This window comes from Hyla sarda, chromosome 4 (genome assembly GCF_029499605.1).
Source record: "Hyla sarda isolate aHylSar1 chromosome 4, aHylSar1.hap1, whole genome shotgun sequence".
Taxonomy (NCBI): domain Eukaryota; kingdom Metazoa; phylum Chordata; class Amphibia; order Anura; family Hylidae; genus Hyla; species Hyla sarda.
Genome location: NC_079192.1, coordinates 151,857,996 through 151,875,696, shown reverse-complemented (window position 1 = coordinate 151,875,696; position 17,701 = coordinate 151,857,996). Strand labels below are relative to the sequence as shown.

Sequence of the window (17,701 nt, the reverse complement as noted above, 5' to 3'; positions counted from 1 at the left end):
ATGTCTCACATACACAACTAACAGAGAGAAGAGGACATCCTTCTCCAATGTCTCTATCTTTAACACACACAAGCTGCAGCATGGAGGACAATATACAGAAATAATTAGCAGTGTAAGCTATACATTCAGCACTGGAGGGAAGCAGTTAATACACTAGATTCCCATATATCTTCAGCAGCTGTAAATCAATGCTCAGTGATCTAGTAATCGATTTTGTTTCTGCCTCTCTGAATTATACAAGTGAACTTGGTGTGAGTGATCAGTACAAGAGGTACGGGGAAGGAGGAGTGGAGTCTAATATGAGGAGGAAGATTCATCTGTATTGATATATAGGTCAAAGGTTCTTCTATCTCTCCATCTCTCTATATAATTTGGGGTTTTATTACTTTTTCTCTTCTACTAACAGGGGGCATGTGCTACTATTTTTGCACAGGGCTGATAACTAGGCATACAGTATTTCTCAGAATGAAACAGGCTAAATATAGGCATTTTACAATTTTTATGCCAATGCAAAATAATCCAGAATGACAAGTACTTACCTTGCCCGTTCTGACTCTGTTATCTCCATCTTTTGATCAAGTCTTTGAATTCGTTCCTCATGTCCTGTTAGCTGTACCTGAAGTTGTTCTCGTTCCTACAAAAAACACTTTTTGTTTATGAACCTACAGGCAATATAGACATTGGCATGGTATTTTACAATAACAAACAATACAGTCATGTATGAGACTGTAGGTTTTATGAGATAATAGGTTTAAGAATATCAATGCTGGTACCTGATGCATTCTTTGAACTAGTTTATCAAGTTCTACAATTTTTGCATCTCGTTCTTCAATTTTTGCTTCTGCAATTCTAACTTTCTCACTGGCATCTTCAATGGCTTTGAAGTACTGTTGTGTTTGAAGCTGAAAAAAAAAAAGTATATGAAAAATATTTTAGTGGACAACTAGCTGAGCAGGGGATAGCTGAATGTTTATCAGCAATTGATTAACATTTGTTTCAGAGGTTCCTTTAGGAGCTTCAGTCGCAGATTCTGCTAAAGATGGCAGGCAAAATAGCGCAGTTCGATGTGGTTTTTTTTTGTGTGGTAAAATGTCAGGCATCATAATGGAAACCCTCTGGCTCTGGACCCCATTAAAGTCAGTGGGATCCATGAGATGTTATTGGTATCTGGCACATCCATCTTTGTGTTGTTCTGCTATATGACAGAGCGGTACAATGGAAAAAAAATAATAGATATGAATGTAGCCTGACTCTTGCACTTTTACTCAGATACAGGCTAAGCCTATGAACACTTTTGGAAAAGTTGTTTTTATTCTTGCTTTGTACCTTATAGGATGCCAAATAAAAATATTTCCTCTATAGGTCTTCATTAAAATGTTTCTCTTTGGCTTCTATAGCACCTGCAGTTTGCAGAGCTCTAATTTATCTTTCATGTACACAGCCTCTCTGCAGACTGTTTTGTATCCGGTCTTCTACCTTTCTCTAGCCTGTGTGAGCTGTCCTTGAAGATTTCTCTCCCCATCCACTCTGAGCTGGTAAGTAAATCCCTCCCCCTTCCTGCTGTTATCTCTAACATTGCGAGAACAGAAAGTCTATCTGACAGGCTAATCTGAGTAGCTAAATGGTAGGTAAATTCTGAAGACTATTTAGAAAGTTCCTTCATTTTGCATTCAGAAAACAAACAGTTAAAATAAAAATCCTTGCAAAAGGGCCAATATAACCTTTAAGTCTCTATATGGTGTTATTTAAAGTGTACCTGTCATCAACAAAAACTTTTTATATAATGTAGATAATACCATTATACACTGCTCAAAAAATAAAAGGAACACTTAAACAACACAATGTAACTGCAAGTCAATCACACTTTTGTGAAATCACACTGTCCTCTCAGGAAGCAACACTGATTGATAATCAATTTCACATGCTGTTGTACAAATGGAACAGACAACAGGTGGAAATTATATGCAATTAACAAGACACCCCCAATAAAGGAGTGGTTCTGCAGGTGGTGACCACATACCACTTCTCAGTTCCTATGCTTCCTAACTGATGTTTTGGTCACTTTTGAATGATGGCAGTGCTTTCACTCTAGTGGTAGCTTGAGACAGAGTCTACACCCCACACAAGTGGCTCAGGTAGTGCAGCTCATCCAGGATGGCACATCAATGATAGCTGTGGCAAGAAGGTTTGCTGTGTCTGTCAATATAGTGTCCAGAGCATGGAGGCACTACCAGGAGACAGGCCAGTACATCAGGAGACGTGGAGGAGGTCGTAGGAGGGCAACAACCCAGCAGCAAGACTGCTACCTCCGCCTTTGTGCAAGGAGGAGCACTGCCAGAGCCCTGCAAAAGGACCTCCAGCAGGCCACAAATGTGCATGTGTCCACTCAAACGGTCAGAAACAGACTCTATGAGGGTGGTATGAGGGCCCGACGCCCAACACCGTGCTTGATGTTTGGCATTTGCCAGAGAACACCAAGATTGACAAATTCACCACTGGCCCCCTGTGCTCTTCACAGATGAAAGCAGGTTCACACTGAGCACATGTGACAGACGTGACAGAGTCTGGAGATGATGTGGAGAACATTCTGCTGCCTGCAACAGCCTCCAGCATGACCGGTTTGGCAGTGGGTCAGTAATGGTGTGGGATGGCATTTCTTTGGGGGGCCGCACATGTGCTTGACAGAGGTAACCGAGATGAGATCCTCAGACCCCTTGTGAGACCATATGCTGGTGCGGTTGGCCCTGGGTTCTTCCTAATGCAAGACAATGCTAGACCTCATGTGGCCGGAGTGTGTCAGCAGTTTCTGCAAGAGGAAGGCATTGATGCTATGGACTGGCCCGCCCGTTCCCAAGACCTGAATTCAATTGAGCACATCTGGAACATCATGTCTCGCTCCATCCACCAACACCACTTTCCACCACAGACTGTCCAGGAGTTGGTGGATGCTTTAGTCTAGGTCTGGGAGGACATCCCTCAGGAGACTATCAAGAGCATGCCCAGGCATTGTACGGAGGTCATACGGGTATGTAGAGGCCACACACACTACTGAGCCTCATTTTGACTTGTTTTAAGGACATTACATCTAAGTTGGATCAGCCTGTAGTGTGGTTTTCCACTTTGAGTTTGAGTGTGACTCCATATCGAGACCTCCATGAATTGATAAATTTGATTTCCATTGGTAATTTTTGTGCGATTTTGTTGTCAGCACATTCAACTATGTAAAGACAAATGTATTTCATACGATTAGTTCATTCATTCAGATCTAGGATGTGTTATCTTAGTGTTTTGATTTTTTTTTTTTTCTGAGCAGTGTATGTATATTTGTAAAATACATTGGTTAAAATTGTGTATATTTTTGGGTGAAAAAATGCTGTCCCTGCAGCTATTGCCTGTGTATCTCTATGAGGAGTCCAAATACAGGAAGTTAGGGTAGGAAAAGCAGGGCTCTGTGCAGGCTCCTGGCTTGTCAATCATCCTGATGTATGAGCCAGGAGCATGTTATAGAGCCTCAGTGCACACTGTCCTGCTTTTTCTTGGTGCCCAGAGCCCTGCTTGTCCTCAGTGTACAGAGCCCTGCTTGTCCTCACGGCACAGAGCCCTGCTTGTTCACCCTCACTTCCTGTATTTGGACTCCTCATAGAGACACACATGCAATAGCTGCAGGGACAAAAATATGCACATTTTTTAACCAATGTATATTACAAATATACATATAATGGTATTATCTACATTATATAAAAAGTTTTTGTTGATGACAGGTACACTTTAAATATAAAAGTCCTCTTTTCATTAAGCCTATTTTCATCAGTATTACATCAGTTTTCAGTTGTTACATCAGGTGCTATATATGAAACTAAGGTAAGCTAATGGGGCTATGAGGATATACATTTGGGCATGGAAAATATACACATATTTAAAAAAATACTGCAGGTGATGCCTTTATTTTATCAATTTTGCTAAAGAAAAACACTCAGTCTATGGAGAGTAGTCAAAATATGGATCTATATAGTATATCATGTCATATGTTTTGTATATGCACTTCAAAGGGGATATCTTAGAATTTATTATTTCCCTAGAAGACAACCCATTTTAAAACATTATGTTGCAAACCAAGGACACTAAGCACACTGAGTTTTAAAAAAAATGTACGTGTTTTCGTGAATGCATAGATTTTTTTTGACCTGCTCTTTCTACCTTTCATAGTTAGTTATTTTGGAAGGCATAAAAACCTGTCTTTGGTCATGTTTACAGAAGATTCATAGAAGTATGCAAACACAGGCACACCCCATTGCTATCTCTTTCCTGCTCCACCCTTCCATGCATGTCATACATAGTTTACCTATGTAGTCTTGCTGAAATATTTTATATCCCTGCTTAACGTTATGTACAAGAAAGCAAGGAGGGCTACATTGAGTTATGATATGATGCTTGGGAACTAGGGTTTCCAGTTGTTTACAGGGGTTTTGGCCAACACAACTTATCAACTATCTGTAGGAATACAAGAACGGAAAATGCCTGTTTAAATTGAGCAGTGGTCGAGTATGTGCTCTTCTACTCCACTCATGTACAATGTGATTGGTCTCATGATTACGAGGAGCCCAGTGGTCAGACCACAATGCTCAGTAATTGATCACTTAAGCTCCGGAAAGGTAATAAGTTATCATCTAGGAAAGACCCCTTGAATGGAACAGAGTGGCCTGATGAACCTTGTTGAGCAACTTCACTAATAGTATTTGTGCAATAAATGTATCATTATTAGAACAACAAAATCACAAAATTGAGAATACATCCATAATTACACAAATATTGCAATGGCTAAAACTTTCATTTTTTAGTCACATAAGGTAAACTAACTTTGGTTGGTAGATTGATGCCAAGACATTGACTACTGTTTACATTTTTTTGTAGTTGTTGTAAGGTTGCTCGCAACTCTTTTTTCATCCTGGGAAACACTGCACATTTTTGCAATGGTAAAATTAAGAATTTTCTGTCCTTTTCTCTGGCCACTTGCTGCCTCTATTTAGATGTAGGTTCTCTGAACCTACAATGCATCCTGGCGTAAGAGGCACACCCCTGAGAGCAATGGGGGATTTACCATGACTGGTAGTAAATTCGGTGCAAGGGTTCGGCATACCCGCTCCTCATGAAACCATGCCCCCACTGCACTAAGCCCCACCCAGTTGGCGAGCACACCACAAACCAGAGATTTGCCCAAAAATGTGCAGTTTTCTTCCAGAAACAACACCATCTGTCCACATGTTATGTATAGTATTTTAATTTAACTTCATTCAATCCAATGGTGCTGAGCTACAATACCTAAAACAACCCATCCACAGCCATAGTGAAGTTTTTTTTAAAGGAAGCTTGTTTTTCTAATTCTGTACAAACCAATAAGAAAGCATTTTTGAGCATTATTCTTAATTTTCTATAACTGACTAAAACCAGGCTATGGCGTCTCCTATAACCTGCAAGAAAATCCATTCTAAATTCTTCTTACACAAAAAAAATGTGAATACAAGAAATTAATAATTTAAACACGTACAATCATGGTTTCTTTTTCTGTGATATATATCTTCTCATCCTCCAGTAGTTTTTGCTCATACTGGCTGTATAGCTTTCGTGTCATCTCTCTGATGACATTAGCATTAGCTTCCTGAGAGGATTCTATCTGTTTTAAAAAGAAAGTAAGAAAGGGTTAAAAAAAAAAAACATACCTGAGTCACCTTAGTAAATATTTAAGGTAAGAACAAGAACCATTGATCTCATGTCTTTAAAAGACAAACATATATATTTTTTTAAAGATTAATTCTAGTATTTTCTCTTTGTACAATATGTTGCAATGTGCTCATTGTGAATAGGCAAAATGCTGAATAATATATATGGAAAGAGTACCTTGGAGAGGGAGGCAGAAGTTGTGAAAGGAGTATAAGACAGAGATAATTGAAGGTAATATTACACTAAGAAACTCCGGTTGTGTGGACATCATAATAAAAGCTTTTGTTGTGCTTTTTTTCATCAGTTGAAGGGTCAGATAAAAAAAAAAAATCTGAAATTATTATCTTTAGGCATTTTTTCATGGCAGCATTGTATTTTGTGGGTTTGTATAATGTGACACCAGTAAATGTTCATGTTTAGGGATGGGATCGGATAGTTACTGCTTTGTAAAACCTGTGCAAAATGGGATTGGAAGCTTATGATAGATATAAATGGATTGTTGTCAGTTACCTTACATTAAAGGAGTTATCCAGCTAAATATTTTATTTCTCCTATATGCCTTGCTGCCGGAATAAAAATAATGAACTTTGACTTATCTTCTGCCACTTTTCTGGTGCCCCTGGAATCGGTCTCCCATCTTCGTGCGGCATGAGTACTGACAGGCTGATTCCCACCTCTTCAACCTCTGAAGCAATGCTGTCAGCACTCATACATCTATTTTCCAAAGACAACCTCTGGATATGACACTAAGCATGTGCACTCACCTTCTTTGGTTGACCATGGCAAGGCCTGTTCTGAGTGGAACCTGTCCTATGAAACCATTGTATGGTCTTGCCCATCATGCTGCAGCTCAGTATTAGTAATCTTTTTATAGCCTAGGTCATCTTCATGTAGAGCAAAACTATTATTTTTTCAGATCCTCAGAGAGTACTTTGCCATAAGGTGCCATCTAAAACTTTTAGTGGCCAGTATCACATGACATTGGGGAGGTAAAATGGTTAAATGGGCCAAATTTTGACATTTCCACTTTAGATGCCAAGGTTTAGGTTTAACCCCTTAAGGACTCAGCCCATTTTGGCCTTAAGGACTCAGACAATTTAATTTTTAAGTTTTCATTTTTTCCTCCTCGCCTTCTAAAAATCATAACTCTTTTATATTTTCATCCACAGACTAGTATGAGGGCTTGTTTTTTGCGTGACCAGTTGTCCTTTGTAATGACATAACTCATTATATCATAAAATGTATGGCGCAACCAAAAAACACTATTTTTGTGGGGAAATTAAAACGAAAAACGCAATTTTGCTGATTTTGGAAGGTTTCGTTTTCACGCCGTACAATTTATGGTAAAAATGATGTGTGTTCTTTATTCTGAGGGTCAATACGATTAAAATGATACCCATTATTACGTACTTTTATATTATTGTTGCGCTTAAAAAAAATCACAAACTTTTTAACCAAATTAGTACGTTTATAATCCCTTTATTTTGATGACCTATAACTTTTTTATTTTTCCGTATAAGCGGCGGTATGGGGGCTCATTTTTTGCGCCATGATCTGTACTTTTTTTTGATACCACATTTGCATATAAAAAACTTTTAATACATTTTTTATAATTTTTTTAAAATAAAATGTATTCAAAAAGTAGGAATTTTGGACTTTTTTTTTTTCGTTCACGCCGTTAACCGTACGGGATCATTAACATTTTATTTTAATAGTTCGGACATTTACGCACGCGGCGATACCAAATATGTCTATAAAAAAAAATGTTTACGCTTTTTGGGGGTAAAATAGGAAAAAACGGACGTTTTACTTTTTTATTGGGAGAGGGGATTTTTCACTTTTTTTTTACTTTTACATTTTTTTACATTTTTTTTTACACTTCAATAGTCCCCATAGGGGACTATTCATAGCAATACCATGATTGCTAATACTGATCTGTTCTATGTATAGGACATAGAACAGATCAGTGTTATCGGCGATCTTCTGTTCTGGTCTGCTCGATCACAGACCAGAGCAGGAGACGCCGGGAGCCACACGGAGGAAGGAGAGGGGACCTCCGTGCGGCGTCATGAATGACCGGATCCCCGCTGCAGCGATGCGGGCGATCCGATCATTCATTCAAATCGTGCACTGCCGCAGATGCCGGGATCTGTATTGATCCCGGCACCTGAGGGGTTAATGGCGGACGCCCGCGAGATCGCGGGCGTCGGCCATTGCCGGCGGGTCCCTGGCTGCGATCAGCAGCCGGGATCAGCCGCGCATGACACGGGCATCGCTCCGATGCCCGCGGTTATGCTTAGGACATAAATGTACGTCCTGGTGCGTTAAGTACCACCGCACCAGGACGTACATTTACCTCCTGCGTCCTTAAGGGGTTAAAGGAATAACGTTCACTTGTTCACCCACACTATAACCTGATACACCGGGTTATAGTGCGGGTGAACAGGAGACCGATGCGGGGTCTTGGACTGCTATACCTACCTGCAATCCGGAACCCCAATCCTCCGAAGGTCCCCCTCTTTCAGCGCTGACTTGCGCTCTGGAGGTGGGCCTGCCTGCTGGATTTAAACATTCATAAGCATTGGTCACGTGAGTGCTCAGTAGGCACGACTGGAGGTAAGTATAGCAGTCCGAGACCCCACATCGGTCTCCTGTTCATCCGCACTATAACCCGGTGTATCGGGTTATAGTGCGGGTGAACGGGTGACTCTTTTTCCTTTAATGGCTTTGTGTCTAGTTTTTTTGAGGGGACTCAACATTCAACACTGTTATACAGTCTGTGCACTCACTAGTTTATATGGTAGCATTTCTTCAGTGTTGCCACATGAAAAAATATCAAAAAATATTTACAAAAATGAGAGAGAGATACTCATGTGAGAAACTGTAGCAGTCAGCTGAACAACTATTTCTCATCCTCTATAACTATAGCTTGGCCTAGCATTATTTTATTTTTTTTTTAAATAGGGAGATGTTCCAAAGGAAAGAAAGTTTTAGGTATATTAAAATCCAATATCTTGACCCATCCTCCCCACCCGAAATTTTCCACTGAGGAACAATCCAAAGTCAGCCTTACACTTTAGATCAACAGCTGATGCTACCAAAGTCAGCTAGTTCAGACAACTTTTATGTTATATATATATGGGCACTAAAATATTTTGGGGAAAAAACACATGTACCCTGAGTGTACTGACAAGGTCTTTAAGATCCAAATAAAATCTTCAAATATTTTAGTCATACCCTCAAAAACTGCTTCTACACAAGCCCAAAAACAGTGTGCTTATTAGGTCAGCCTTTTAACATTGCCCATAATGACAACCACATTGTATCCACTAAAAGTCATGACGTACTTTAGTTATCCATAGTGCTGTGCTCATAACATAGCACAACAAACCCTTCCACGCTCTCAGTAGTAAGATAGTGTAAGCCACTGTTACATGTAACTTCCTCTTTCAGTAGACACTGGCACAGGAGGACTTAATTATTGACTGAATCAACACAGGGCTTTGAGCAGGAGCTGATGATATCTGATTGACTAAATGCTACCCACTTGCAGTCAGTGAATGGCACCATCTAAAGTGATTACATCATAGACTGTTTAAACCTGACCCAAAAGTTACTAGGATGTATCAAGCTAAAGTACATAAAACTACATATGCAGAGAACTCCAGTCAGCAAACTAACTGGAAAATATTACAGGAATTCAGACTATGTTATGTTTAGCACTTCTAAACCCTGAATCAAACTTAGCAGCTATGCGCATCATGACATTGTTTAGAGAATGTATTTACCTTAACTTTTAACAACTGGTTTTCAGCTTGTGCCGATTCCAACAAACGCTGCTTCTCTTTCAATTTTTCTATGGACTCGTTGTATGAGTGTTTCAGATTCTTCACTTCATCTTTAATGTTGCAGTTTTCCAGAGTCATGTCTACTAGTGTTTTCTGAAACAAAGAGGAATATGAGCAGCTGGAAGGGTAATTTAGTAAAAAAAAAAAGAAAAATATTAAAACCTTACAAGCCAGTATTTTTAACTAAAACCAGAAGTTGAACTAACACAGAGAAAAACTATAAAATTCACACCCTTTTTTGGGTTTTATCTAAATGTACTGACCGAAATACTGCATGAAAACCCAGTCTTTGGGTACGTTCACACGCGCAGATTTTCGCAGCGTATTTAGCTGCGGATCCGCTGGTGAAGGCTCCGCCGTATGCTGGCTTTATATGTGCCTGCTGGTAGCGGCAATACACCGCTACGAGCAGACACAGTGCAGCGATGTGCGCGGCTTACTCGCACATCGCGGCCGCTCTCCCTGCTCTGAACTAGGCAGAGAGCTCCCGCGATGTGCGAGTATACTGCGACTCGCACATTGCAGTGTGTCTGCTGGTAGCGGAGTTTTGCCGCTACGAGCAGGCACATGTAAAGCCAGCATAGAGCGGGCCTTCACCAGTGGATCTGCAGCGTAAAATACGCTGTAAATCCGTGCATGTGAATGTACCCTTTGGTTCTATTCACATCTGCATTGACGATTTAGGTTCATCTGTAGAACCCTTAGGCTATGTTCACATTATGGAATGTCCACATGGAAAATCTCTGTGCGGAAATTCTGGAGACTGTGGGATCCAGCATAATATGCCGGTGCTAGGACTGCATGGGAATGCGCTGGCTATGCATTCCGAGTGGAGTCCGCAGAAGAATAGAAAGTTTTTAATACATAAAGGGAATCAACACGGTAAAGAAGGTGAGTGTATTTAAAAGAAGAAAAACTACCACAAGAGGACATACTTTTAAACATTTGTCCCTCTTATTTAAAGCTAATATCAGGAAGTATTTTTTTACTGAGAGAGTAGTGGATGCATGGAATAGCCTTCCTGCAGAAGTGGTCGCTGCAAATACAGTGAAGGAGTTTAAACATGCATGGGATAAGCATAAGGCTATCCTTCATATAAGTTAGGGCCAGGGACTATTGATGGGGTCCAGATTATTGGGCAGATCAGATGGGCCGAATGGTTCTTATCTGCCGACAGATTCCATGTTTCTATGACACGGAATTTGGAATTTCCGTGCTTGAAATATTCGGCACGGAGATTCCACCGTCTGCAAAGCGCAGCAGAATCCCATTGAATTCAACAAAACTCTGTTGCTCCAAAATTTCCATGCAGAATTCCAATGCGGAATTCCATTCGGAAATTCCGAGGTGTGAACATAGCCTAACAGTTACATAGTGGGCTAAAAAAAATACTTGTCAGTCAATTATAACTTTTTAAACTCATCCAGGGTAATAACCGCCCAGCATAGACCAATATGTCATAAGATTATTTCTAAGAATCTAAACTAATTCTAGTAACTGTATATTGTGTTTTCCAATTTGATGCCTAAGACTTACTGAATCGGTCCACACTTGTTGTCTGTGCGGCTTGCAAAAAGGATAAGTTATTGCATTAATTTTGCCATTAATATTTTATACAAAATATCATGTTGCCATTCACCTATCTTTTCTGCAGGACACATACATTTGACAGCCTGTTTTGTAACTTAATATTTAGAATAACCTTTATTAATGTAGTTGCCTGTTTTTAAGCTTTCTTCAGCTCACTCATGTTTAAATCACACAAGAAGAAAGAATGTAACGGAGCACTCATTGTATACAGTTTTTTTTTTTGCTTCTCACTTCTTTATTCACAGCCGTGCAGATTGAACATGGTGTGGAATGATGTTACATGCAGGGGTATTCAGACAGTGTGCAACGGTCCGTATCGCGCGTGATGCGCTTCGTCAGTCCCCTGAACCAGTGAGTGCTCCGTTACATTCTTTCTTCTTGTGTGTTTTATATTTATGTGCATATACACATAACCGCTATCTCAGCCTACACAGCTGTTCTTATTGCCTGTCAGCCCGCATGAAGGATTGTCTGAACTAAGCAGACCATATAGAGGGAGTATATCAGTGCCGAGTAATTTTGAGTGAGAGTGTCACTTTTATGTTTGTCATGCACTGTTGCACAGACATAAATTTTAAATATTTACTGCATACATATTAAATAAAAGGGTGATACAGTAAAAGACTTAATGTATTTGCACCCTCCTTATAGCGGACACTCCCAACATCGAACATGGACACACCTGTGCGGATGCGCTAACTTCCCAATAGCGGACAATCAGGCTTATCTGCCGGCCTACACTAAGATGGACTGGCCCGCATGTGGAAATGGACTACCTTGAGAGGAGAGCGGATGCAGTAAGCATGGCATGATAGGAAAGAGGGAAGATGGGGGGAAAGCAAAGGGATGTGTGCGTGCCAACGCTGTGCTTTGTTTGCAGTAGTATCCATGCCAACAATCGGGTTAGGGAGAGAAACAAAGGTTAACCATGCCCCATATCCATAAGCCCAACACTCCCCCTGCCCCCGCTGTTTTATAAGTAATTACACTCTGGAGTGAGTACAGTATTCAGTTATTTAGAAAGATTTTTGACCCTTCTTCTTCCCCAATAGCGGACACTTTTTTTTCCCTCTAAGTGTCTGCTATTGGGAGATTCTACTGTTTAATACTTTCTTCTTATAAGGTTCGTTCTGGGTATAAGTTGCATGCTTTTTTTTCTCCAAATCACATCACATGCTGCTCATAAAGACAATGTTATCTGCCCCTTTAACCCCTTCCAGACTCATGACATACATGTACCTCATGGGTCGGGTGGGCAGACATGACTAGGGTCTGCGGGTCGGGTCCGCGTCATGACCGGGATATGTCTCCCGATGTCCGTCATTTAACATTAAATGCCACTATTCCCTCGTGTCTGGCGGTCCCATGGGTTGCTAATGAAGCCCGAGGCCTTACCGTGTCCTCAGCATCTTCCCTGGATCTGTGATTGCTTTGGCAGCCCTAAGCAATCTAGCACAGATTTAATGGATCAATGTAATTGAGCCGCTCTGCCGGTGGGTCGTTCCCCCCTGTGGGCATTGGTGTCGCGGCGGTGGTGGTCGTCGCCCGGTGCTGCGCCATTTTATGCTAGGGACCCACTCTGGATAGGTGGCCTTGACGTGGCGAGTGGGCTTGTACTTTTTGATCAAAAATGTATACTAACAACCTGTTAGTTTTTGATATTATGCTGAGAAGCAATCAGATCATTATACAAGATTGTAGATGTGCACCATGTCTGTTTTTCTACCCGAATTCACACTGTGATTTCTATCCCCTCCTTTTTTCTTTTTTTTTTTGTTGTTTTAACATGTGCTGCACTCTTCCCCACCCCCTCAGCCCAACCTTATATAAGTAGTAATTAGCTGCACATGGGCCATTTCTTTCCTAGCAGCCTCCCAGTCTGACTGGGAGAGCATGGTAAGTGAGCCATTACACCTTGTTCACACTGGTGTGGCGCCGTGCGGCGTCCGTTGCTGCCGTGGCGCCGTCTCTGCGGGGGGTGCGGCCCATAGACTGGTTCGAGTGGCATTGGGGCCGCTCTGCCGGTGGGTCGTTCCCCCCTGTGGGCATTGGTGTCGCGGCGGTGGTGGTCGCCGCCCGGTGCTGCGCCATTTTATGCTAGGGACGTTAGGGACCCACTCTGGATAGGTGGCCTTGACGTGGCGAGTGGGCTTGTACTTTTTGATCAAAAATGTATACTAACAACCTGTTAGTTTTTGATATTATGCTGAGAAGCAATCAGATCATTATACAAGATTGTAGATGTGCACCATGTCTGTTTTTCTACCCAAATTCACATTGATCTGAGTAAGCCATCTGATGATCTTTTTAAAATATAAATAAAATCCCTCCCCTAATAAAGATTCAAATCACCCCCCTTTTCCCATTTTTTAAATAAAACCAAAATAAAAAAAATACACATATTTTGTATCACCGCGTATGTAATTGTCCGAACTATTACATTGTTATGTTTCTGATCCTGCACATAATATATATATATATATATATATATATATATATATATATATATATATATATATATATACCTTTCATTTTATACACCACTTTCATGTACAATGTATCTACCCATCAAGATTGTATGCATGATTATGACATTTTTAGGTTATAAAAAAATTTAGGACTAGTTTATATTACCAACTGTAAATATAATAGTTGGCTCAATTCTCCACTGAATGGTTTTAGTATATCGACATGTGGGAGTATAATAATTCACCAAAATTAATTCATAATGCCTCTTGTCAACTATGCTAGGACAGTTCATTCCATCTGTTTTAATCAGTAAAATACCTGTATTTCTATTGATGAATCATTTAGAGAACTATTGATATCTCCAAGACTGTCAATAGCAGAAGCTTGTGCCTGGGAGTGGTTCTCCAAAACTTCTTGTTGTGCTGATGAAACCTAAAACAAATAAATACACTATAAATAGGTATGTTATCTACACCTCTCATAACTGTGAATATTTATTTAACCTACAGGCATACATGATGCTCATGTAGAATTCATTGGCCCCCATAGCAAAATTCAGGATCAGGCCACCTATCTTTATTTTGTTATAGGGGCCACACTATTCTGTCATCCACCCAGCCCTCACGGTGGTGGTTGCAATCAGCAGTGCAGGGGCCCTTAGCGGCAAGACCACACATCCACAGTCAGGCCCCCTCACCCCTTCTCCCATGATCCCCATAGCAGTTGTATGGTCTGCTTATATGAGTGTTACACCACTGGGTTAATGTACATCAAACCTTTAAAGATGGCCATAGGCTTTAAAGTCTGTCGGCTGTACGAATGTTATCTCTCCCAACCTTCCCATACTCATGAACGTATGGCATTGCAAAGCCGTTCAAATGTCAAAAATCCAACACACCTAACCCTTCAGGGACATAATGTGTCTCTTGAAACCAAATCGTAACCTACAAACCATTATTAGAAGCTTAAAATTAAATTAAAAGGAGAACTGCAGGCAGAAGTATAGACTTCTAGGCCCATATATCATACATTTTAGCAGTAGATAGTTTGTTAGGGAAACTATTTTATAGTTATCCCCAGTTCTATTTACTCTTGCAGTGTATATTAGGAGGATCTAGTGGCCTCCAATTTTTTTTGTGTCCTTATAACAGTTGTATTACGCTGGTTCACATATATCTGGTGTATTAGGATCAGCTGTTTATTCAAAAACTGACCTCAACTGATACAAAAAGGCAGTTTTAAAATATCCTTTTGACCATTTTTGTAATAAAAACATATAGAAACGCACTGCAAGGCACATTCTTCTATCTGGCATCTGAGCCAGTTCACCATTACAACTGACACAGTGAATGCCAAGAATGCCACATTAACAATGATAGAATCAGTTCTGGCATCAGTATCCCTTTTTTACCATGCTGGGGGAAAACCTCACCAGATATATGTAGAATTCATGAGAGGAGCTCCGCCCCTAGACATCTTATCCCCCCAAAGGATAGGGGATAAGATGTCAGATCGCCGGGGTCCCGCTGCTGGGGACCCCCGGGATCTCAGCTGCAGCACCCCACTATCATTACAGCACAGAGCAGACTCGCTCCGTGCGTAATGACTGGCAATACAGGGGCCGGAGCATCGTTACGTCACAGCTCTGCCCCCTCTTGATGTAACAGCCCGCTCCTAAATACAAGTCTATGGGAGGGAGCGTGGTGGCCATCACGCCCCCTCCCATAGACTTGCATTAAGGGGGCGGTCCGTGATGTCACGAGGGGCGGAGCCGTGACGTCACGATGCTCCGGCCCCTGTATCGCTGGTCATTACGCACGGAGCGAATCTGCTCTGCACTGTAATGATAGCGAGGTGCTGCAGGGGAGATCCCGGGGGTCCCCAGCAGCGGGACCCCGGCGATCTGACATCATATCCCCTATCCTTAGGATAGGGGATAAGATGTCTAGGGGCAGAGTATCCCTTTAAGATATATTATAGTTAGATTCTCTTTGTTTCCCATAGCAACCAATCAGAGTTCAGCTTTCATTTTACTGGAGCAATATGAGACAGCTTGGTAAATTATGTTCTGTGCCCATGATAAATTAAAAGCCTGCAAAAAAGGGTGAGTTTTTTCATACCGTGGTTCTGCAGTGGCTTGAATCAATGAAACACATGGGCCCTAATTTATCAAAATGTGTAGGAGAAAAACTGGAGAGATTTTTTCTATAACAAACAATCACAGCTCAGCCTTTACTTCACCAGAGCTCGTTTGCATAGTAAAGCAGAGCTATAATTGGCTGTTATGGGAAAAATCTCTTTACTTTTTCTCTCGCGTAGTTCAGTAAATCAGGGCCATAGTTGTGATGTATTTATCTCGTGCAAGCCATTTAAACAAACTGATACTTGTAACATTCAAAAATAAATCATCAATTGGTGTTGCTTTAATACATTTCTATATGTAAATTGATCCCCTAAGAATAACAAGTATGGATGATTTAGATAAAAACATTTACCTAAAAAAATATTTGGATCTAGAAAGGGAATGGAAAATGGACATTTTGTTTTTTTACTTGTATAAAGTAGCACAGGAATTACAATGCAAATATAGTAAAGGTAGAATACATCTTATGTCAGTAATAGAATCTTCTAGAATACTTTATTGACAGGAAGAAAAGAAAAAAACTTAAATGTGGAGTTTTAGTATTTACCTTCATTTCCTGAGTAAGATGTTTAATTTTCTCTTTCATATCATCATATTCTCCAAACATTCTCTCTCTTATCTTTTCCAAGGTCACTCTTACCTGCGGTGCAATGAGAATTATAAATGCATTAGGTCAAAAAAAAGCAAATTGGTTTTATGCACTTCCAAGGTCCAGTTCATCTCAAGAACAAAGACTGCTTAGTATCGCTTACTCATCCCATAATTATTAAAACACTAGTCTCCAACCTGTAGCTCATCAGCTGTTGTATAACTATAACTCTTAGCATGCCCTAACAGCTGCAGGGTATGCTGGGAATTTAACTTCCTCAACAGCTGGAAAGGCACAGTTTAGAGACCTTGAAAGGGTTCTATTGGCAGCATTTTTATTTTGTTTATATTATGCCTAGCGAGTTGACAAAAAGAAGCCCCATACACTTACCTTCACCACTTCCCTGCCACCATTTTGTCATGGAGCTCCATGACATCATATGTTCAGTCAGCCAATCAGTAGGTGTAGAGTTGTCCTGCCTCAGCCACTGACTAGCTGAGTAGGCTATGACGTCACATTCCCAAACCCAGAAGCGATGCACAGCAAGGACTAAAACTCCATGACAGTGGCAGGGGAGCAAGAACAGTAAATATATATTTTTTTTATTTTTGCCTCCATGAGTATTATTACACAAAATTGCTGCATAGATAACCCCTTCAATTATATAAATTAGAAAATCAATTCCAGTATATTTTCTTAGGCATGAAGTACTTTTCCTACTTATTGATCCACTTCTGGCTTTGGCTGAAATAACTGCAATTGTTCATCACATATGGGCAATACCATGCCTGCATGCAGTGGCCAATGTTGTGGCAACTTTATGCCGATCCTTTAGCCACCACGATCAAAGTTGATTGCAGTGTCTAAAATGCCAAAAATCACATACCCGTAACTCAGCTATGTTATACTTACATCTTTAATGTAATTCATTTCTTCTTTCAATTGATGGGAAGACCATTCATAGACAACAACCTCATTTTGATGGTTGTTTTCAGTCCTCTGCACAACTCCATAAACTACTCCATGAGAACTTGTTCCAGATGGGGGATTGCCTTTGGGTACAGAATAGAGGTGCTGTAAAAGCAATTGTGAGAAATAATTAGACTGATAAAAGGCAGCCATACTTTAGAGCTCATTGTAGTCTTCCCAGATGTAACATTTTTTCTGTATGTTAACTGTACATGATTTATCATATTTAAATATTACTCCAAAAATCTATAAAATCAACCTATGGACATTCTGTAATAGAATATAAAAAAACTAGGATATAACACAGCTTTAGCACCTCTTTGATTGTGACAAAGATACCTATGACTAAATCTTGGGTCATGTATTGACAGTAAT

The 17,701-nt window shown here is 40.4% G+C and overlaps 1 protein-coding gene and 1 long non-coding RNA gene across 6 annotated transcripts in view; one reads left to right on the top strand and one right to left on the bottom strand.

Moving 5' to 3' along the window:
• The window catches only part of MYZAP (myocardial zonula adherens protein), a 147,064-nt gene that overhangs the window by 17,222 nt on the left and 112,141 nt on the right, over positions 1 to 17,701 (bottom strand). For all 4 annotated transcript variants that reach the window (XM_056572413.1, XM_056572414.1, XM_056572412.1 and 1 more), the window contains 7 exons: positions 17,270 to 17,431; positions 16,316 to 16,408; positions 13,944 to 14,057; positions 9,507 to 9,659; positions 5,546 to 5,671; positions 774 to 902; positions 540 to 634 (listed from right to left, as the gene is read on the bottom strand). In XM_056572413.1, coding sequence (XP_056428388.1) covers positions 540 to 634; positions 774 to 902; positions 5,546 to 5,671; positions 9,507 to 9,659; positions 13,944 to 14,057; positions 16,316 to 16,408; positions 17,270 to 17,431 — 872 coding nt within the window. The remainder of the gene's footprint in view (positions 1 to 539; positions 635 to 773; positions 903 to 5,545; positions 5,672 to 9,506; positions 9,660 to 13,943; positions 14,058 to 16,315; positions 16,409 to 17,269; positions 17,432 to 17,701) is intronic.
• LOC130368573 (uncharacterized) overlaps positions 1 to 17,701 on the top strand; it is a 178,585-nt gene that overhangs the window by 70,389 nt on the left and 90,495 nt on the right. The window lies entirely within an intron of this gene.